The following is a 22,464-nucleotide window of genomic DNA, read 5'->3' as shown; positions in this document are numbered from 1 at the left end:
GCAATGTGTGAGGAGGACACAAAAAATATGCAAAAGGACATAGATGGGCTAAGTGAGTGGGCAAAAATTTGGCAGATGGCATATAAATCAAAGAGCAAGTTATTATTTAAATGGAGAAAGATTGCAAAATGCTGCAGTACAGCGGGACCTGGAGGTACTTGTGCATGAAACACAAAAGGTTAGTATGTAGGTACAGCAAGTGATCAGGAAGGACAATGGAATCTTGGCCTTTATTGTAAAGGGGATGGAGTATAAAAGCAGGGAAACCTTGCTACAGTTATACAGGGTATTGGTGAGGCCACACCTGGAATACTGCGTGCAGTTTTGGTTTCCATATTTACCAAAGGATATACTTGCTTTGGAGGCAGTTCAGAGAAGGTTCACTAGGTTGATTCCGGGGATGGGGGGGTTGACTTACGAGGAAAGGTTGAGTAGGTTGGGCCTTTACTCATTGAAATTCAAAAGAATGAGAGGTGATCTTATCGAAACGTATCAGATTATGAGGGGGGCTTGACAAGGTGGATGCAGAGAGGATGTTTCCACTGATGGGGGAGACTAGAACTAGGGGGCATGATTTTAGAATAAGGTGCCGCCCATTTAATACTGAGATGAGGAGGAATTTCTTCTCTCTGAGGGTTGTGGATCTGTGGAATTCGCTGCCTCAGAGAGCTGTGGAAGCTGGGACATTGAATAAATTTAAGACAGAAATAGACAGTTTCTTAACCGATAAGGGAATAAGGGGGCGGGCAGGGAAGTGGAGCTGAGTCCATGATCGGATCAGCCATGATCGTATTAAATGGCGGAGCAGGCTCGAGGGGCCGAATGGCCTACTCCTGCTCCTACTTCTTATGTTCGTATGTAAGAATCCATTAAATGAAACCATTTTGGTCTTTTGAAGAGCAGACACTGTCTCCTCGTTTACAAGATAACATTGGGAACGTGTGACGAGCCTTCCTTTTCTTTTACCCAGCTCTCCGGAACATGACAACGATGAGCGGAAGTGTAACTACGAGAGGTATCGAGGGCTGGTTCAGAACGATTTTGCAGGCAGTAAGTCTCCGCGCCGATTGACCGGAAACTTGGCCAGTCGAAACTAGCAAAATTTATATTGCTGGAGCTGTCACGATACCTCAGTGGGTAAATTGCCTGGTGGTTGTCAGGCCCTAAAGCCCTAAAGCAAAGAGCTTTAGCCTGTTTAATCTTTCCTGATAAAGAAAGACTTGCATTTATTCAGTTCCTGTCATGACCACCGGATGTCCCAAAGTGCTTTACAGACAACCAAGTACTTGTTGGAGTGTAATTACTGTTGTAATGTGGGAACGCAGCAGCTACTATAGCGCACAGCAAGCTCCCACAAACAGCAATGTGATAATGACCAGATCATCTGTTTTTGTGATGTTGATTGAAGGATAAATATTGGCCCCGGGACACCGGGGATAACTCCCCCTGCTCTTCTTCGAAATAGTGGGCGTGAGATCTTTTATGTCAACTTGAGAAAGCAGACGGGGTGAGGGGGGGGGGAGCTCAGTTTAACGTCTCATCCGAAAGATGGCACCTCCGACAGTGCGGCACTCCCTCAGCACTGCCCCTCCGACAGTGCTGCACTCCCTCAGCGCTGCCCCTCCGACAGTGCGGCGCTCCCTCAGCACTGCCCCTCCGACAGTGCAGCGCTCCCTCAGCACTGCCCCTCCGACAGTGCGGCGCTCCCTCAGCGCTGCCCCTCTGACAGTGCGGCGCTGCCCCTCCGACAGTGCAGCGCTCCCTCAGCACTGCACTGGGAGTGTCAGCCTGGATTGTTGTGCTCAAGTCTCTGGAGTGGGTCTTTTTTAACAAAGATGGTACCAGAACTGAGGGGTACAGTACCCGCTCAGTTCTGGTATCAACCTTGTAAAAAAATCTTCTCTGCTTCGTCCTGACTTTCCATGAGAGATCATATTCTTTTTTTAAACAGTACAAATTAATTTTGCTGGACTTGCTTTGGTAGTTGCAGCTCCACTGTTGGAGTTCTAGTGTCAAACACTTGGAGAAATAACAGAAAAGGCTGGAAATACGCAGCAGGTCTCTTGGCACCTGAAAGAAGAAAGGTGGGTGAAGAACATAGGAACTGGAGGAGGCCATTCAGCCCCTCGAGCCTGTCCGCCTTTCACTTCCATCATGGCTGATCTGTATCTCGGCTCCATCTACCCGCCTTGGTTCATGTTTCAAGTACATAACATAAGAAATAGGAGCAGGAGTAGGCCATACGGACCCTCGAGCCTGCTCCGCCATTTAATACGATCATGGCTGATCTGATCATGGACTCAGCTCCACTTCCCTGCCCACTCCCCATATTCCCTTACCGTTTAAGAAACTGTCTATTTCTGTCTTAAATTTATTCAATGTCCCGGCTTCCACAGCTCTCTGAGGCAGCGAATTCCACAGATTTACAACCCTCTGAGAGAAGAAATTCCTCTTCATCTCTGTATTAAATGGGCCCCTTATTCTAAGACCATGCCCTCTACTTCTAGTCTCCCCCATCAGTGGAAACATCCTCTCTGCATCCACCTTGTCAAGCCCCCTCATAATCTTATACGTTTCGATAAGATCACCTCTCATTCTTCTGAATTCCAATGAGTCGAGGCTCAACCTACTCAACCTTTCCTCATAAGTCAACTCCGGAATCAACCGAGTGAACCTTCTCTGAACTGCCTCCAAAGCAAGTATATCCTTTTGTAAATACGGAGACCAAAACTGCACGCAGTACTCCAGGTGTGGCCTCACCAGTACCCACTTTGCCAGGCCTGAAACGTTCGGCCTGTCCTTTCCCTTTTAGACCGAGTGATTTTTGTTTGGACTTCAGTTTCCCAGCGTTCGTTCGTTCGTTCCCTTTTCTTACCGTCTTGTCCTTTTGTGTTTTCAGTTGCCGAGGAGCAGTGCCTGTACCAGATCTACATCGACGAGCTGTACGGGGGCATGCAGAAACCCAACGAAGATGAGAAGAAGAAGTATGTACAGAGTCCAGGGGGAAGGGAGGGTGGAGAATGGAACTGGAAATAGCGATGCATTGTCTTATTTTGTTGTTGCCCGGGCTCTCTGATACCTTAGTGGCCGAGTGGACCCAGGTTTGTGCTCAGTGAGTTGATGTCAACTGGGGCTCCTCAATGATGTCCTTGAGGTCCTCTTGAGCTGGGATGGAGGTGTGAATGGAGGAAGACAGCACAGAAACAGACCAGTCGGCCCAACTGATCCGTGCTCCTGTTCATGCTCCACATGAGCCTCCTCATAAGAACAGAAGGCTTAGGAGCAGGAGTCGACCATTCGGCCCCTCGAGCCTGCTCCACCATTCAATAAGATCACGGCTGATTCTTCAACCTCAATTCCTCTTTCCCGCCTGATCCCCATATCCCTTAATTCCCCTAGAGTCCAAATATCTATCTGACTCGAGCCTTAAATATACTCAGTGACTGACCGCCCACAGCCCTCTTCATCTCACCCCAGCAACATATCCTATTCTTTTCTCCCTCGTGTGCTTACGGAGTTTCCCCTTGGATGCATCGATGCTATTTGCCTCAACCACTCCCTGTGGCAGCGAGTTCCACATTCTCACCGCTCTCTGGGTAAAGAAGTTTCTCCTGAATTCCCCATTGGATTTATCTTGTATTCATGGCCTCTAGTTCTGGTCACGCCCACAAGTGGAACCATCTTCTCTACATCTACCCTATCGAACCCTTTCAGAATTTTAAAGGTGTCATGTGTGTACATTGTGTTCGTAGCCACCAGATGGCGTCATAGTTGGAGGCAACTGAGCAGCACGCACATGGTGCTATTCAGGTATAAAAGGCCAGCAATTTTGAGAGTCAGGAACTTTGGGCCTAAATAAAGCAGAGCCAAGGTTGTACCTTGTTTAGTTAAACAGTACTCAGTTTGAACCTTTATTGCATATATAACAAAAGGCCTCTATCTGGTCACCACTTGCCCTTCCCTTTAAAAAGCCCCGTCCTGTTCAATCTTTCCTGATGGGTATAACCTCAGTTCTAGGATCGGCCTGCCTTTGACGCACCTTATTGCTCTCCAGTCAGGATAGAAATAGGGTTCGCCTGCGATGCCCCTGCAGTTGAACAGCTTGCGGGCGCTCCCTGTCCACACAAGCAGTGGGCATTTAGACAAGGCCTGCCCATGAAATACTGAGCCTTTGAGGGGTGGAAGTGATAAAATTGGGAAGAAGAATAAGAAATACTTTGACTCCTATGTTGACAAATATGCTTGTGTGGAAAACTCGGGAATTAAATGCATTGAACTCTATAGGAGGATTGACAACATATTAGCCAAAGGAATGACATCTTTTGCTTGAATTATTTGCCTTTCATTTCAAACAGTAAAAAAGACCTGCATTTCCATAGCACCTTTCAAGACGTCCCAAAGCGCTTTACAGCTGATGAAATAGTTCCTGAAGTGTAGTCACTGTTGTAATGTAGGAAATGCGGCAGCCAATTTGCACACAGCAAGCTCCCACAATGTGATCATGACCAGATTATCTGTTTTTTTGTGATGTTGACTGAGGGATAAATATTGGCCCCAGGGATAACTCCCTGCTCTTGGAGATCGTGCCGCGGGATCTTTTACGTCCACCTGAGAGGGCAGACGGGGCCTTGATAGCGTCTTATCCGAAAGACGGCACCTCCGACAGCGCAGGGCTCCCTCAGCACGGCACTGAAATGTCAGCCTGGCGTGGGACTTGAACCCACAACCTTCTGACTCCGAGGCGAGGGTGCTGCCCACTGAGCTACGGGCTGGCACGGTAGGTTGATGGTGGTGGTGCTGGGAAAGACTGGGTGACGGAGTCAGCTGTCTCGTTGCTTTTTGCATCAAGTTTCAATTTGAACCACGCTGGTCGGGGGTATAAAGCCCTTCGCTCTACCGGCTGAAATGAAATCTGTAAATCTTTAACTGTCCATTGAGCGCTTACGATGCTGAGAAATGATCAGTCAAAGAAAGATGTTTAAATGATGTAGAGGCTTATTGTGCATCTCAGAAATTACATCGAATAACATTACATCGTATTTACAGCACAGAAACAGGCCATTCGACCCAACAGATCCATGCCAGTCTTTATAGGAACATAAGCAAAGGAGCAGGAGTCGGCCATTAGGCCCCTCGAGCCTGCTCCACCATTCAATAAGATCATGGCTGGTCTGATCCTGGCTTCAACCCCACTTCCCAGCTTGCTCCCCATAACCCTTGACTCCCTTATCGCTCAAAAATCTGTCTATCTCCACCTTAAATATATTCAATGACCCAGCCTCCACAGCTCTCTGGGGCAGAGAATTCCAAAGATTCACGACCCTCAGAGAAGACATTCCTCCTCATCTCCGTTTTAAATGGGCGACCCCTTATTCTGAAATTATGCCCCCTAGATTCCCCATGAGGGGAAACATTCTCTCTGCATCTACCCTGTCCAGCCCCCTCAGAATCTTGTACCTTTCAATAAGATCACCTCTCATCCAATGGGTACAGGCCCAACCTGCTCAACCTTTCTTCATAAGTCAGCCCCTTCATCTCAGGAATCAACCGAGTGAACCTTCTTTGAACTGCCTCCAATGCAAGTATATCCCTCCTTAAATAAGGAGACCAGAACTGTTTCTGTACCACACAAGCCTCCTCCCATCCCTACTTCATCTCATCCTATCAGCATAACCATCCATTCATTTCCCCCCTCATACTTATCTCACCTCATAAGAAATAGGAGCAGGAGTCGGCCATACGGCCCCTCGAGCCTGCTTCGCCATTCAATAAGATCATGGTCGATCCGATCATGGACCCAGGCCCACTTCCCTGCCCGCCCCTTTATTCCCTTATCGTTTAAGAAACTGTCTATTTCTGTCTTAAATTTATTCAATGTCCCGGCTCCCACAGCTCTCTGAGGCAGTGAATTCCACAGATTTACAACCCTCTGAGAGAAGAAATTCCTTCTCATCTTGGTTTTAAATGGGCGACCCCTTATTCTAAGATGTCCCCCTAGTTCTAGTCTGCTTTTAATGTATCCACGCTGTTCGTCTCAACTACTCCACGTGGCAACGAGTTCCACATTCCAACCACTCTCTGGGTAAAGAAAAGTTCACGTGCAACGCACTACAGTCAAATGCTGTGACTGTTACATAGGCAAACGCAGCAGTCATGTGCGCACAGCAAAATTCCCCGGAGTGGCCGGTTAACTACCTGTCTGCCTTGCCTTCCCCCCCCCCCCACCCCCCCCGACAGACTGGCAGAGAAGAAAGCATCAATCGGCTACACGTACGACGACAGCTCAGTAACCACAGACGAAAAGATCGAGGAGCGGGATGAAGACGATGAGGACGAATCCGATGAAAAGAGCGACTCGGACGAAGAAATCCCAGACATAGGTGAGCTGCTGCAACGCCTCAGAAAGCTGTCCCCAAACCTCCACAGCAGCAGAGGGCGCTGTTGAATGTTTAGACAGGAAAGGAGGGGTTGAAAATATTCCCAATTCCGAGCAATTTCCCTGGGGTTGGGCAGCTCTGGTTTAACTTCCAGAAGGAAAGATATTTGAGAAAGAAAGTCTTCCATTTAGATCTCAGAGCGTCCCAAAGCGCGTTACAGCCAACGAAGTACTTTTGAAGTGTAGCCACTGTAGCAATGTAGAGGATGCGGCAGCCAGTTTGCGCACAGCAAGCTCCCACAAACCGCAATGCGATAATGACCAGATAATCTGACCCTGGGGCCTTGGTTTAACGTCTCGAGATTTATGTGCTCAAGTCCCTGGAGTGGGACTTGAACTCGCAACCTTCTGACTCGGAGGCGCGAGGGCGCTGCCCACTGGGACAGGGCTTTCGTTAAGTTCTGACGAAAGGTCATCGACCTGAAACATTAACTCTGTGTTTCTCTCTCCGCAGATGCCGCTGGGTAGCTCCAGCAGTTTCTGTTCCTATTTCTGATTTCCAGCACCCGCAGAATTTGAAATAAACATTTCTAGTTACCTACCAGATAACGTAATAGAGTAAAAGCCACTCGGGGAGTTGAGAATGCCATTGAGTGTTAGGTTAGCTGAGGTGAAGTACCAGAGGGATGAGACCAATGGGCTGAATGGCCATAATTTTATCCTGTGTGAACGGCAGACCTTGTGCTGTGATTATAATTGTTCTGCTTTGCAGCATATTGAAGCACCACTCAGTACACTGGTAGCATTTTGGGTTCCCAATTCAGTTCTTTTTTTTTCCGACGATCTCTTTAACGAGTGAAAACGATGATTTCCCGCTGCGGGTGCAGCTCCACAGGTTGTTGGGACCTTTAGGGAAGGAAAGAAGAACATAAGAAATAGGAGCAGGAGTCGGCCATTCGGCCCCTCGAGCCTGCTCCGCCATTCAGTAAGATCGTGGCTGATCTGATCATGGACTCATCTATACTTCCCTGCCCGCTCCCCATAACCCCTTATCCCCTTTTCATTTAAATCTGCCATCCTTACCTGGTCTGGGCCTATAATATACATCAATGATTTAGACAAAGGAATTGAGTGTAATATCTCCAAGTTTGCAGATGACACTAAGCTGGGTGGCGGTGTGAGCTGTGAGGAGGATGCTAAGAGGTTGCAGGGTGACTTGGACAGGTTAGTTGAGTGGGCAAATGCATTATAGTGGGCAGGTGCAGTATAATGTGGATAAATGTGAGGTTATCCACTTTGGGGGCAAAAACGCAAAGGCAGACTATTATCTGAATGGTGGCAGATTAGGAAAAGGGGAGGTGCAACGAGACCTGGGTGTCATGGTACATCAGTCAATGAAAGTTGGCATGCAGGTACAGCAGGTGGTGAAGAAGGCAAATGGTATGTTGATCTTCATAGCTAGGGGATTTGAGTATAGGAGCAGGGAAGTCTTACTGCAGTAGTACAGGGCCTTAGTGAGGCCTCACCTGGAATATTGTGTTCAGTTTTGGTCTCCTAATCTGAGGAAGGACGTTCTTGCTATTGAGAGAGTGCAGCGAAGGTTCACCAGACTGATTCCTGGGATGGCATGACTGACATATGAGGAGAGACTGGATCGACTGGGCCTGTATTCACTGGAATTTAGAAGGATGAGAGGAGATCTCATAGGAACATATAAAATTCTGACGGGACTGGACAGGTTAGATGCGGGAAGAATGTTCCCGATGTTGGGGAAGTCCAGAACCAGGGGACACAGTCTAAGGATAAGGGGTAAGCCATTTAGGACTGAGATGAGGAGAAACTTCTTCACCCAGAGAATTGTTAACCTGTGGAATTCTCTACCGCAGAGAGTTGTTGATGCCAGTTCATTGGATATATTCAAGAGGGAGTTAGATATGGCCCTTACTGCTAAAGGGATCAAAGGGTATGGAGAGAAAGCAGGAAAGGGGGGTTACTGAGGTGAATGATCAGCCATGATCTTATTAAATGGTGGTGCAGGCTCTAAGGCTGAATAGCCTACTCCTGCACCTATTTTCTATGTTTCTATATGTGACTCCAGTCCCACAGCACTATGGGTTGCCTCTTAACTGCCCTCTGAAATGGCCCAGCAAGTCATTTCGATCTCAAGAAGGCGGCTCACCACCACCTTCTCAAGGGCAATTAAGGATGGGCAATAAATGACAGTGACGCCCACATCCCATGAGCGAATAAAATAAAAAAGTGCCTTCTTTACCTTTGAAAGCGATGCATGGCTCACCGTGTATTTCTGCCGCAGGTCTAGATCATTAGTGTTTGAAGTTTTCTGAATATTTACTTCCTCCTGCCTTTTAAGATGTTGAAGTGGACGTTGATGAACTAAACTCTGAACAAACTTTGGAGCTGAACAAACTCGCTACCACTTACGGGATGTCTGAAGGTGACTTTGTCAGGTGAGGCTAAGATAGAATGTATCTGTCGTTCTGATAGCAAAGGCGCCATCTCGTGTGGTTCCAGACCATCGGCGCAGAACTTTTCCTAATTCAGTCGCTTGTGTGTGCTGAGTGAGTTGGTCTTCTCGTGGAGTTGGGTGGGGGGGGGGGTGGGGCGGGGTTGTAGGGGTTATTCACGGCCATGGTGCCTTTGGCTTAAGGAAAGAAAGAAGTTGCATTTATATAGCACCTTCCATGTCCTCGCAAAACACTCCACAGCCAAAGAAATACTTTCTGAAGTGCAGTCACTGTCTGGGGTTATAAAAAAAAAGCTAATTGAGGAATGATCTGTTGGGAGGAGGTGGCTAATGGAAACCGTAGCCCCGCCAGAATGAACACATTCAGGAGCGGGAGGGGGGGGGGGGATGGCTCCATCCCCTGTCTTCTCCCCTAAGCGTCAGACATCATTGCATTCGGGAAAAGCCGGGTCGGTGACCTGCTGCCAAGGCTCCGTGACGGCACTCCGTGAGCAGACGGTGCAGAACATGAATGATCAGCAATACCTGCGGGGGCAGAGCCTGCCCCCTCGCTGCCTGACATGGTGTTCTGCGGCGGGGTAGGGTGCCGGTCTGTTGTGCGGAGTGTAAAACTGTAAGATTACGAGACTTGTGCCCGTGACCACAACAAACCACAATGGGTACAGGCATATTGTAAATAAGCACAACCGATTTTGTTAAGTGGTTTACATCCAGCTCAAAGACGTAATACTTAACAAGGGAATAGTCGACAGTCTGTCCCTCGAAACCCTGGCGGTAGCCCTCCGAGTGACTGTGGCAGTGTGCTCTGTTGACTATAGTTCTCTTCCAGTCTTCCTCTGTGTTCGCACTGCCTTCAGGGTTCAATAGCTGCTTCTCTTATACATTTTCCCCACATATACACACACACACATGTGACAGCTTGCAGCTGCCTGGGCTTCGCATGCCCTGACAATACCCTCGCTATTAATTCAAGCCTTCCCGACCTTCAACACCTTATCTGGTATCCTCCATTTTGCAGGAGGAGTACTCCTCTCGAAGATCTTTTACACAAACGTGTGTGTGTGTGTGTGTGTTTGTGTGAAAATGGGAAAAAGGTATAAGAGAAGCAGCTATTGAACCCTGAAGGCAGTGCGAACACATTAGTTTGGTTGATCTGCAACTTTAGCGATAAGAAAATATGTGTTGCAGAGTTTTTATTTTATGTCGTGGCTAATTAATGTTACATAAGAACATAAGAAATAGGAGCAGGAGTCGGCCATTTGGCCCCTCGAGCCTGCTCCGCCATTCAATAAGATGATGGCTGACCTGATCATGGTCTCAGCTCCAGTTCCCTGCCCGCTCCCCATAACCCTCGACTCCCTTATCGCTCAAAAATCTGTCTATCTCCACCTTAAATTTATTCAATGTCCCAGCCTCCACAGCTCTCTGAGGCAGCGAATTCCACAGATTTACAACCCTCTTGAGAGAAGAAATTTCTCCTCATCTCGTTTTAAATGGGCGGCCCCTTATTCTAAGATTATGCCCCCGAGTTCTGGTCTCCCCTATTAGTGGAAATATCCTCTCTGCATCCACCTTGTCAAACCCCCTCATCTTATGTTTCGATAAGATCACCTCACATTCTTCTGAACTCCAATGAGTAGAGGCCCAACCTACTCAACCTTTCCTCATAAGTCAACCCCCTCATCTCCGGAATCAACCAAGTGAACCTTCTCTGAACTGCCTCCAATGCAAGTATATCCTTCCTTAAATACGGAGACCAAAACTGCACGCAGTACTCCAGGTGTGGCCTCACCAATACCCTGTACAGTTGTAGCAGGACTTCTCTGCTTTTATACTCTATCCCCCTTGCAATAAAGGCCAACATTCCATTTGCCTTCCTGATTACTTGCTGTACCTGTATGTGTTCTGGCCTTGACCATCCTGGCTGTAACATAACCCAGCTGCTTCAGCAGTTATAGCAGTTAACATAATATTGGCTCAATTTACCATCATGCCTTGCTTCTCAGCTTTTACTATGTTTAGCTAAGCTTGCACACATTTCAGTTAATTTTATCTCATCATCATCATCATCATAGGCAGTCCCTCAGAATCGAGGAAGACTTGCTTCCACTCTTAACATGAGTTCTTAGGTGGCTGTACAGTCCAATACGAGAACCACAGTCTCTGTCACAGGTGGGACAGACAGCGGTTGAGGGAAAGGGTGGGTGGGACTGGTTTGCCGCACGCTCCTTCCGCTGCCTGCGCTTGGTTTCTGCACGCTCTCGGCGACGAGACTCGAGGTGCTCAGCGCCCTCCTGGATGCTCTTCCTCCACTTAGGGCGGACTGGTCTTTGGCCAGGGACTCCCGGATGTCAGTGGGGATGTTACACTTTATCGGGGAGGCTTTGAGGGTGTCCTTGTAATGTTTCCGCTGCCCACCTTTGGCTCGTTTGCTGTGAAGGAATCATATAATGGTTAAACAAAAGTATTATTAAAACATTTATCACAACATGCAGCTAAGTTTTATCTCACAAAACCCGTGTCTCTGTTTGCAGGATGCTACGGAAAGACAAAGAGGAGGTGGAAGCGATAAAGCACGCCAAGGCCCTGGAGGAGGAGAAGGCGATGTACTCGGTAAGGACGTTGGTGTTTTCATTGTACCCAATAAGCGAGAGACGACATGTGTATCCGACGTAGAGCATAAGAAATAGGAGCAGGAGTCGGCCATTTGGCCCCTCGAGCCTGCTCCGCCATTCAATAAGATCATGGCTGATCTGATCTTGGCCTCTCTGTTGCTTAGGGAGTCTAGGACTGAGGGGCACACACTAAAAATTAGAGCCAGACCTTTCGGGAATGAAATTGGGAAACACTTCCACACACAAAGGGCGGTAGAAGTTTGGAACTCTCTTCCGCAAACGGCAACTGATGCTAGATCAATTGTTAAATTTAAATCTGAGATTGATAGAGTTTTGTTAACCAAAGGCTGTTAAGGATTAAGGGGTATGTCGCCATGATCTCATTGATGAGCCTGAGGGGCTAAATGGCCTCCTTGTGTTCCTATATCCTTTTAACATAAGAAATGGGAGCAGGAGTCGGCCATTCGGCCCCTCGAACCTGCTCCGCCATTCAATAAGATCGTGGCTGATCTGATCTTGGCCTCAGCTCCATTTCCCCGCCCGCTCCCCATAACCCTCGACTCCCTTACCGCTCAAAAATCTATCTCCACCTTAAATATATTCAACGACCCAGCCTCCTCAGCTCTCTGGGGCAGAGAATTCCAAACATTCACAACCCTGTGAGAGAAGAAATTCCTCTTCATTTCGGTTTTAGACGGCCGACCCCTTATTCTAAGACTTGTGACCCTTGGTTCTCGACTCGCTAGCCAGGGGGAAACATCCTGACTGTTGTAATGTAAAGGCGACCCCTTATTCTGAAACTATGCCCCCCTCCTAGTTCTAGATCCCCCCACGAGGGGGAAATGTCCTCTCTGCATCTACCCTGTCGAGCCCCCCTCAGAATCTTCTTCGTTTCTATAACATCACCTCTCATTCTTCTAAACTTTGTGGCTGCCAGTGTTCGGCTCGGACGGGTGGTGTGATTATTTTGCCGTGTGCTCTATTTGCAGGGGCGGAGATCGCGTCGGCAAAGGAGAGAATTCCGAGAGAAGCGTTTGAAGGGGCGAAAAATCAGCCCACCCAGGTAACCACCCAGTGTTCCAGCTCCGAGCCTCCCCCTTTCAGCACCCCACCTTTTAATAATAATAAAAAAAAAACAGGTATGTAGCCTCCGACGTTCCTGTTAAGCTGCATGGCCGCACATGGGGTCTGGAGGTCCCGCACAGGCTGCTCACCGGCTCTTCAACATAAATAACCGTGCATGCGCGAAGAATTGACCACACAGACAGTTAAAGGGCCCGCCCGCCAAAATAAAATGACATGCAACATTGGTACCCTCCTTCCTTAACGTGGTCACTCTTTGTCAGCGTGAGGCTCAACTGGTGAAGATTCGCATGTGATTTTTAGACAAGCCAGCGCTCTCCCCTTCAACCTTGAAGGGCGCTGAAGGTTGGGCTCAGTCCCACTCGTCCAGGCCATTCTCCAGTAAACCTCACCCCAGTAACCTTTCTTGACCTGTGAGCTGGGGCAGTGAGTGTCTGACTATTCGACTGCAGAGAGCTTCACAACTAAGGACAACTAGCCTCGCCCAACATCCCCCCCCCCCCCCCTCTCCGCGTGCACATCCCACCAAGGATCACTTAGTCCCCGCGCGCCATCCCAGCTAAGATCAGCAGAATCTAACCAGCGGCCGTTCTGCTCTGTCGGCTCAGTTACACATTATAGAAAGACTTGCATTTATATAGCGCCTTTCACGACCTCGGGACGTCCCAAAGCGCTTCACAGTCAATGAACTACTTTTGGAGTGTAGTCACTGTTGTAATGTGGGAAGCACGGCAGCCAATTTGCGCACAGCAAGCTCCCACAAACAGCAATGTGATAATGACCCAGATAATCTGTTTTAGTGATGTTGATTGAGGGATAAATATTGGCCCCAGGACACCAGGGAAAATTCCCTTGCTCTTCCTCAAAATAGCAGCCATGGGATCTCTTGTATCCACCTGAGAGGGCAGACGGGACCTCGGTTTAACATCTCATCCGAAAGACGGCAGTGAGGCACACCCTCAGCACTGCCCCTCCGACAGTGCGGCGCTCCCCCTCAGCACCGCCCCTCCGACAGTGCGGCGCTCCCTCAGCACCGCCCCTCCGACAGTGCGGCGCTCCCTCAGCACCGCCCCTCCGACAGTGCGGCGCTCCCTCAGCACTGCACTGGGACTGCCAGCCTAGATTTATGTGCTCAAGCCTCTGGAGTGGGACTTGAATCCACTGACTCAGAGAGTGCCACCCACTGAGCCACGGCTGATATTTAAAGACACTCTTATTGGGCCTTTATGATTATTGATGTGCGGCACCTGGTCTGGAATGCATGGGTGGGATTGAGAATTGGGAGGGGTGAAGCTGTGCCCCACCATTCCATTGCCTGGTGGTGTCGTCATGCCAGGCGGACATGCCTGGCATCCCCCTATTGACAGGGTTTGTCACCCGGGGGAGGGGGCGGGAGTGGGGTCGATGCAATTCAGAGCCGGTGTTTGATGTGCTTCTTTTCTTTTTCAGTTATGCGAGGAGAGACAGTCCGACGTATGACCCATATAAAAGGTAAATTCCTAACCCTGTAATTCCTGTCATGTGAAGTACAGATAAGAGAGTTCACTCCTAGAATAGAATCATAGATATTTACAGCACGGAAGGAGGCCATTTCGGCCCATCGTGTCCGCGCCGGCCGACAAGGAGCTACCCAGTCTAATCCCACTTTCCAGCTGAGTCCGTAGCCCTGCAGGTTACAGCACTTCAAGTGCACATCCAGGTACTTTTTAAATGTGGTGAGGGTTTCTGCCTCTACCACCCTTTCAGGCAGTGAGTTTCAGACCCCCACCACCCTCTGGGTGAAGAAATTTCCCCCAAATCCCCTTTAAACCTCCCCCCAATTACTTTAAATCTATGACCCCTGGTTGTTGACCCCTCTGCTAAAGGAAATAGACCCTTCCTATCCACTCTATCTAGGCCCCTCATAATTATATACACCTCAATAAGGTCCCCCCCCCCCCCCCTCAGCCTCCACTGTTCCAAAGAAAACAACCGCAGCCTATCCAATCTTTCCTCATAGCTAAAATTCTCCAGTCCAGGCAACATCCTGATAAATCTCCTCTGTCCCCTCTCTAGTGCAATCACATCCTTCCTGTAATGTGGTGATCCGAGCTGCACGCAGTACTCTATGTATGTATGATATCGCAGAGGCAGAGAGACCTGGAGTGAACAATTTGGAGAACCTTGCTGGCTATTCGGGAAGGAGGAGGAGTAATGAAGAAAAAAAAACACAAGTTATTTTTAAAAACACCCTCCCTCCTGTTTACATCAATTTATCTTCCCTCCTCTCCCAAAGGCAGGAATTGCTTGTCCAATTCCACAGGCCTTGGAGGCTCAGTTGTGAGCCGAGGCAGTGAGTGCTGGCATGCTGTGAAGTGAAGCATCAGACACATGCACGCAGTGGTCACTGGCTGGTGTTTCAGGGCTGGGCCCTCAACATGATTGTCATCGCTGTAGCTCGGTGGCACTGAGGGTAATTCCAGTGCGTCCCCCATCCACCATACTGCCGTAGCGGCCAGCTGGATATTAAAGAAGGACTTGCATTTATATTGCGCCTTTCACGACCATCAGACATCTCAAAGCGCTTTAAATGAAGTGCATTTTGAAGTGTTGTCCTTGTTGTAATGTGGGAAGCGAGGCCGCCACTTTGAGCACAGCAAGCTCCCACACACAGCAGTGTGATAATGACCCAGATAATCTTTTTTTTTTGTTATGTTGATTGAGGGATAAATATTGGCCCCAGGACACCGGGGAGAACTCCCCTGCTCCTCTTCGGAATAGTGCCATGGGATCTTTTACGGGCAGACGGGGCTTCGGTTTAACGTCTCATCCGAAAGACGGCACCTCCGACAGTGCGGCACTCCCTCAGTACTGACCCTCCGACAGTGCGGCGCTCCCTCAGCACTGCCCCTCCAACAGTGCGCCGCTCCCTCAGCACTGCACTGGGAGTGTCAGCCTAGATTTTTGTGCTCGGGTCCCTGGAGTGGGACTTGAACCCACGACCTTCTGACTCGGGCGAGAGTGCTGCCCACTGAGCCATGGCTGACACACGGGTGCAGGGAGAGAAATGTCGGCACCTGTTGATCTATTCAGTTTAACGCACTGCATTTCCGAATGATCAAGGTTGCAGAGGATAAAACTACCTGTAATTCTGTCAGAAACTACTGGTAATGGAAATAATACCCTGGTGCAATCATGGAAGTTCTTCGAAGGTTCGAATTAGGGCAATCTAGAGGGAGCGTTACTCTCCAAATTAGCCTGCGCTGTGCCTGATCTCGGAGTTCTTGATGACTTATTAGAGTAGAGGCGCACAATCTTTACCAAATCTCCTTAACATTGCCCGTCTCCGCCCTTGCCTCAGCTCATCTGCTGCTGAAACCTCACCCGTGCCTTTGTTACCTCTAGACTTGACCATTCCAACGCACTCCTGGCCGGCCTCCTACGTGTCACCGTCCGTAAACTTGAGCTCATCCAAAACATATGCTGTCCTAATTCGCACCAAGTCCCGCTCACCCATCACCCCCTGTGCTCGCTGCCCCGTGTCCTAACTCGCACCAAGTTCCGCTCACCCATCACCCCCTGTGCTCGCTGCCCCGTGTCCTAACTCGCACCGAGTCCCGCTCGCCCATCACCCCCTGTGCTCGCTGCCCCGTGTCCTAACTCACACCCAGTCCCGCTCACCCATCACCCCCTGTGCTCGCTGACTTACATTGGCTCCCGGTTAATCAGCGCCTCGATTTCAAAATTCTCATCCTTGTTTTTAAATCCCTCCATGGCCCTCGGCCCTCCCTATCTCTGTAATCCACTCCAGCCTCACAACCTCCAGAGATGTCTGCGCTCCTCTAATTCTGCCCTCTTGAGCATCCCTGATTATAATCGCTCCACCATCGGTGGCCGTGCCTTCTGTTGCCTGGGCCCCAAGCTCTGGAACTCCCTCCCTAAACCTCTCCGCCTCTCTACCTCTCTTTCCTCCTTTAAGACCTACCTCTTTGACCAAGCTTTTGGCCATCTGCCCTAATTTTTCCTTTGGCTGTCAAAATTTTGCTTGATCACACTCCTGTGAAGTGCCTTGAAACATTTTACTACGTTAAAGGCGCTATATAAATACAGGTTAAGAACATAAGAATTAGGAGCAGGAGTCGGCCATTCGGCCCCTCGAGCCTGCTCCGCCATTCAATGAGATCATGGCTGACCTTTGACCTCAACTCCACTTTCCCGCCCGATCCTCATATCCCTTGATTCCCTTAATCAAAAATCTTATTGATCTCTGTCTTGAATATACTCAACGACTGAGCCTCCACAGCCCTCTGGGGCAGAGAATTCCAAAGATTCACCACCCTCTGAGAAGAAGTTTCTCCTCATCTCAGTCCTAAATGGCTGATCCCTTATCCTGAGACTGTGACCTCTGGTTCTAGACTCCCCAGCCCGGGGAAACATCCTCCCTGCATCCACCCTGTCAATCTCTAAGAATGTCGATGATGTTCAATTAGGGGTGTTTTGATGGACAGGGTTAGGGGCGCATTGCTCTGCGTCCAGCCTGTGTTACATAAGATACATAAGAAATAGGAGCAGGAGTCGGCCATACGGCCCCTCGAGCCTGCTCCGCTATTCAATAAGATCATGGCTGATCTGATCTTGGCCTCAGCTCCACTTCCTCGCCCGCTCCCCATAACCTTCGATTCCCTTATCGCTCAAAAATCTGTATCTCCACCCTAAATATATTCAATGACCCAGCCCCCACTGCTCTCTGGGGCAGAGAATTCCACAGATTCACGACCCTCTGAGACAGGAAATTCTTGTGTTATACCAGTGTTGGCCGGTGCTGGCTGTTCCTCAGCAGCGGCATCGCTCGTCCTCATGCCACGTAAAAATGATTGTAACACTTGCGGCTCTTCCAGGTCGCAGTCGGAGTCCAGCTCGGGGACAAGATCTCGGTCACACTCCAACTCCCCCACCCACGAGGAGAAGATCACCTACATCACCAGCTTCGGGGGCAGCGAGGACGAAGGGGGAGCGACGGCCCAGACAGGAGTAGCCATAGCCAAGGCCCCGCCGGGCAGACACCGCACCTCCAATTCGCAGCAAAGCTCTGGCACAGGTCATACCAGCTCTTCCCGGTCGGTAACTTTCAAAATCTTTCCTTTACCGTTCCCAAAAGACGCTGTGTGCGCTTCTAGGGCGGAAGATCGGAACTTCCAAAGAGGGAAGCCTTTGCGTTTAGCGGTCTTGTGTGTTTAGTTTAATTTTGAGGAAAGTTGAAGCCTCTGCAAGCTAATTTGGATATTTAAATTCAACTGAATGCAATGTCTAAACAGCGTATGAAATTATAAGTTCTGTAAAGTTAGGCATGGCTCATTTCAACAGGGATCAACATCACGCTCTAGAAAACTACACAATGGTGCAAGGCATGTAGTCATTGTTGAATTTACTTGCATTGGAGGCAGTTCAGAGAAGGTTCACTCATTTGATTCCTGAAATGAAGGGGTTGTCTTATGAGGAAAGGCTGAGGTTGGGCCTGTACTCATTGGCTTTCAGAAGAATGAGAGGGGATCTTATTGTAAGGTATAAGGTTCTGAGGCACTTGACAGGGTAGATGCAGAGAGGATTTTTCCCTCGTGGGGGAATCTAGAACTAGGGGGCATAGTTTCAGAATAAGGGGTCGCCCATTTAAAATGGAAATGAGGAGGGATTTCTTCTCTGAGGGTTGTAAATCTGTGGAATTCTCTGCCCCAGAGAGCTGTGTGGAGGCTGGGTCATTAAATATATTTAAGGTGGAGATAAACAGATTTTTGAACGATAAGGGAGTCGAGGGTTATGGGGAGCGGGCGGGGAAGTGGAGCTGAGCCCAAGATCAGATCAGCTGTGATCTTATTGAATGGCGAAGCAGGCTGGAGGGGCTGAATGGCCGACTTGTGCTCTTATTTCTTACGTTCTTATGTTAAAAGGATTTCGGGACATAGGGACAGCAGGAGGCCGTTTAGCCCCTCAAACTTATCAATGAGATCATGGCTGATCTGCGACCTAACTCCATATACCCCATAATCCTTAACAGCCTTTGGTTAACAAAACTCTTATCAATCTCAGATTTAAATTTAACAATTGATCTAGCATCAGTTGCCATTTACGGAAGAGAGTTCCAAACTTCTACTGCCCTTTGTGTGTAGAAGTGTTTCCTAATTTCATTCCTGAAAGGTCTGGCTCTAATTTTTAGACTGTGCCCCTCAGTCCTAGACTCCCTAAGCAGCAGAAATAGTTTCTCTCGATCTACCCTGTCTGTTCCCCTTAATATCCTGAAAACTTTGATCAAATCACCCCTTCCCCTTTTAAATTCCAGGGCTTACATCCCTTATTTGTGAAATCTCTCCTTGTAATTTAACTGTTGGAGTCCAGCTATAATTCTGGTTCACCTATGCTGCACTGCCTCCAAGACCAATATATCCTTGAAGATGCAATGCCCAGAACTGCTCACAGGGCTTTGTCGAGCTAAAACATGACTGCTACACACCCCCTCCCCTTGTGTTATAGAAGATAGACTAGGGTAGCAGAGAAGATGAGATGAATCAGAAAGCAATGGCTAGTTGGCAGCAAGCGTGGCTCTGGATTGGAGAGAGGAGAGGAGACTGGGGGAGGCTAGGGGTTCCAATACTGCGACTGAGTAGAACGTACTGTGTCCGAGGGAAGTTCAGGCTGTATCTGACGATTCGAGCTTTGACTTGAAGCATCAGGATCCTGAGCCCCATCTCTCTGGCCCATCGAGCCAAACCCACTCAGGCTTACTTACGCTCATACCTACATGAGCGGGGGCCAGGAGATTTGGGGGATGGGCTGTGGTGACTAGATCCCAAATCACCAAGAGGGTGTCCGCATCAACAGCTTGATTTATGCCTCAATTAAGGGGAAGGTGGATTCGAGCTTTATTCGTGGCCCCGAGTGTCTCTGCGTCGCACCTGTGTGGCCCACAAAGTTCGAACACCCCCGAGATACAGACACACGGGTAAATTGTAATGGGTATCACAGATCGAAAGTAAGTCTGGCTGTTCGTTCCTTGACGTGTTCTATCGCCGTGGATTATTCCTCCTCCGCGCAAAGTGGTGGTGTATGCATGGTCGGCGAGACAGGGTAGCCTCGGCATTGCCGCGGAGTAGACCGGGTGTGAAGCTCCGCACTGCCAGGAGGGTAACCAGGCCGCGGCAGTAAGCCCCATGGCACTGGTGGGGGTGGAGGCGAAAGAGAAGACTTGCATTTATATAGTGCCACGGGATCTTTTACGTCCGCCTGAGAGCATAGCAGGGCCTCGGATCCGAAAGAGGGCACCTCCGACACTGCAGCGCTCCCTCGGCACTGCACTGGGAGCGCCAGCTTTGATTTTTCTGCTCGAGTTCCTGGAGTGGGACTTGAACCCACAACCTTCAGACTCGGAGACGAGTGTGCTGCCCACTGAGCCACAGATGGTACAGCCGGCCAAGCAGCAAAGTGCCATGCCCCGAGAGGGTGAGCAGGCCGACTAGCAGGGAGGATGAGCAGGTGTTGGTGGCTGGACGGATGGACAAGGATGGGGAGGGCGAGTGGGCTGACTGCGTTGTAAGGGACCATGCTGCTGGGAGTCCATAAATACAGCCCCATGTCATCGAGAGCATAAGCTAGTGTCTCTGCCATTGGTGTGCAAAGCCTGTGCAAGAGTTTATTATCTTCAAGATCACAGGCTGTTGTAAAATGTTTAAAAACACTGCTATTCCCATCAGCTTTAAAACGCTGCGTAAATCTTAACTCGCCGAGAGAAAGACTCTGAATAGTGAGGTCCAAATCAACCTCGCTTTGCAATTTTGATTGCCTCATTCTCCAGCCAGCGTCAATTTTTCTTGCAAGCTAAGTTAAGGAAGTTGGGTTGGTGTTCAGTGGAAACGAGAGGACCTTTGAGTCGACTAAACTGCGAAGGCGCAGTGACCAAACGAACAGTGGCAAATTATTCAGTACAGTGACGGGTTCAAACAGCAGGAGACGCAAGTTAAACATTAGGAAGGATACAAAGCGAAATGAGATGGGTCATTTTCACCCAAAGTGTTGTAGCATAACTTAGCAGGAATTGGAGCGGGCTTTCTGCGTCTCGTGGCCTATCCGTGGTCCTTTGTTCTAAACCGTGGGGCATTCAGTCATGTATATTTGCTGTTTCTTTCCTTCGTAATAATTTGATGTTTTTCGTCAATTAAAACCAGTGCGATCTGCTGAGTTCTTGCTCCCAAAATGTTGGTCCCTCTTATTCCAGCAACCACTTTGACTGCATTGCATGCAACATTAGAACAACTGGCGTGAGGTTAGCAACCTGTAGTGGAGCGAGCCAGGGAGTGTTTCACAAAGGCCGATAGCAGGCCCCAACCCCGAAGCTGTCGCCCCAGCGAGAGCTCCTTTTTTTTGAAGGCGAGAGAGGTTTAGGATTCGGCGAGTGCACGGGAGGGGTGACCTGACGAGTGAAGCTGTGCGGCTGATGGTGGGGGTGGGGGGGGGGGTTGTGGAGTGTAAAGCGCCCAACAGTCTCGGAGGGAAGGGGGTCTTTGCTCGGGCGTAGTCCTGGAAAAGGTTGGCACGGGATATGATGCGGGTGGCAGCCTTCTGGGTGAGTAGGAGCTTGTGTGACAAGATTGGATAGGCTGGGGTTGTTTTCCTTGGAACAGAGGAGGCTGAGGGGAGACCTCATTGAGGTGTATAAAATTATGAGGGGCCTAGCTGTAGTGGACAGAAAGGGCCTATTTCTCTTAGCAGGGGGGTCAACAACCAGGGGACATAAATTTAAAGTAATTGGTAGAGGGGATTTGAGGGGAAATTTCTTCACCCAGAGGGTGGTGGGGGTCTGGAACTCTCTGCCTGAAAGGGTGGTAGAGGCAGAAACCCTCACCCCATTTAAAAAGTACTTGGATGTGCACTTGAAGTGCGGTAACCTACAGGGCTACGGACCGAGAGCTGGAAAGTGGAATTAGGCTGGGTAGCTCTTGGTCGGCCGGCATGGACACGATGGGCCGAAATGGCCTCCTTCCGTGCTGTAAATTTCTGTGATTCTAACTCGGCGGGCCAGTTGAAGGGACACTCGGATACCTTGTGGTGTCACGAAGTGTGGATGAGGGTTTCAGCGGCGGGTGGGCGGGAGTGAGCTGAGACAAGAGGTATGAAGCCTTGGTGGCGCGTTAGATGTGAGCTATCAGGGCGTGAGCAGGCTACTGAGGGTGCTCGGTGTTGCGATCCACCTGAGTGGGAAGGGGAATGGAAGCGTGAGGCACAATTTCTGACGGACCGTGTGGCTTCGGTCTTGCAGCTTGATAGCGGATAGGCAGTGGGACAGCATAGTCTGTCGAATCTATGGTCGAGACAAAGCTTGGGTGCCTTCAACACAGATGTGGAAGCTGACCCTATGTTTACAGATAACGTTGCGTGTGAATGAGGGACAGGAGGAGCCCGTAAGTAGCCACTGCAGAAGTGGGTGAGAGAAGAAGCCTTTGCTGAAGCTGTACATAAAAGGGTGAGCCGTAGAGGAGGATTGGAGGGCCAATAGAAAAGCGGGCTGTGTTGAGAAGACCAATGAGAGAGGAGGTGCCGAGTCACGGGTCTGCTGCCATGGGCGGGCAGAAGCCAGACTGAAAGGAATTTCAAACGGGATATTGCGGTGGAGCGGAGCTGGTTTGCAATGAGCCTTGAGGACGGAAAGGTTAGAGACGGAGCAGTAACTGGTGAGCATGGAACAGGTCGAAGTTGGGGGCTTTTAAAGTGGGAGTGTGATGGCGCCAGTTTTGAAGATGGGTCACTGCCTAAATCAACAGTTAGAGAAAGAAAATAGGTGCAGGAGTAGGCCATTCGGCCCTTCTAGCCTGCACCGCCATTCAATGAGTTCATGGCTGAACATGCAACCTCAGTACCCCATTCCTGCTTTCTCGCCATAC

The 22,464-nt window shown here is 49.4% G+C and overlaps 1 protein-coding gene across 3 annotated transcripts in view; it reads left to right on the top strand.

Moving 5' to 3' along the window:
- clasrp (CLK4-associating serine/arginine rich protein) overlaps positions 1–22,464 on the top strand; it is a 72,813-nt gene that overhangs the window by 12,201 nt on the left and 38,148 nt on the right. For all 3 annotated transcript variants that reach the window (XR_011588607.1, XM_070867717.1, XM_070867716.1), the window contains exons 5-12: positions 971–1,050; positions 2,900–2,984; positions 6,238–6,380; positions 8,748–8,844; positions 11,396–11,474; positions 12,466–12,539; positions 14,009–14,050; positions 17,437–17,655. Coding sequence is in view for 2 of the 3 variants with exons in the window: in XM_070867717.1 (XP_070723818.1) it covers positions 971–1,050; positions 2,900–2,984; positions 6,238–6,380; positions 8,748–8,844; positions 11,396–11,474; positions 12,466–12,539; positions 14,009–14,050; positions 17,437–17,655 (819 nt within the window). In the remaining variant the exon portion in view is untranslated. The remainder of the gene's footprint in view (positions 1–970; positions 1,051–2,899; positions 2,985–6,237; positions 6,381–8,747; positions 8,845–11,395; positions 11,475–12,465; positions 12,540–14,008; positions 14,051–17,436; positions 17,656–22,464) is intronic.

The sequence above is a fragment of the Pristiophorus japonicus genome, chromosome 26 (assembly GCF_044704955.1).
Source record: "Pristiophorus japonicus isolate sPriJap1 chromosome 26, sPriJap1.hap1, whole genome shotgun sequence".
NCBI classification, from domain to species: Eukaryota; Metazoa; Chordata; class Chondrichthyes; family Pristiophoridae; genus Pristiophorus; species Pristiophorus japonicus.
Note: the sequence above shows the minus strand (reverse complement) of the source record. Positions and strands in the feature narration are given on the sequence as shown.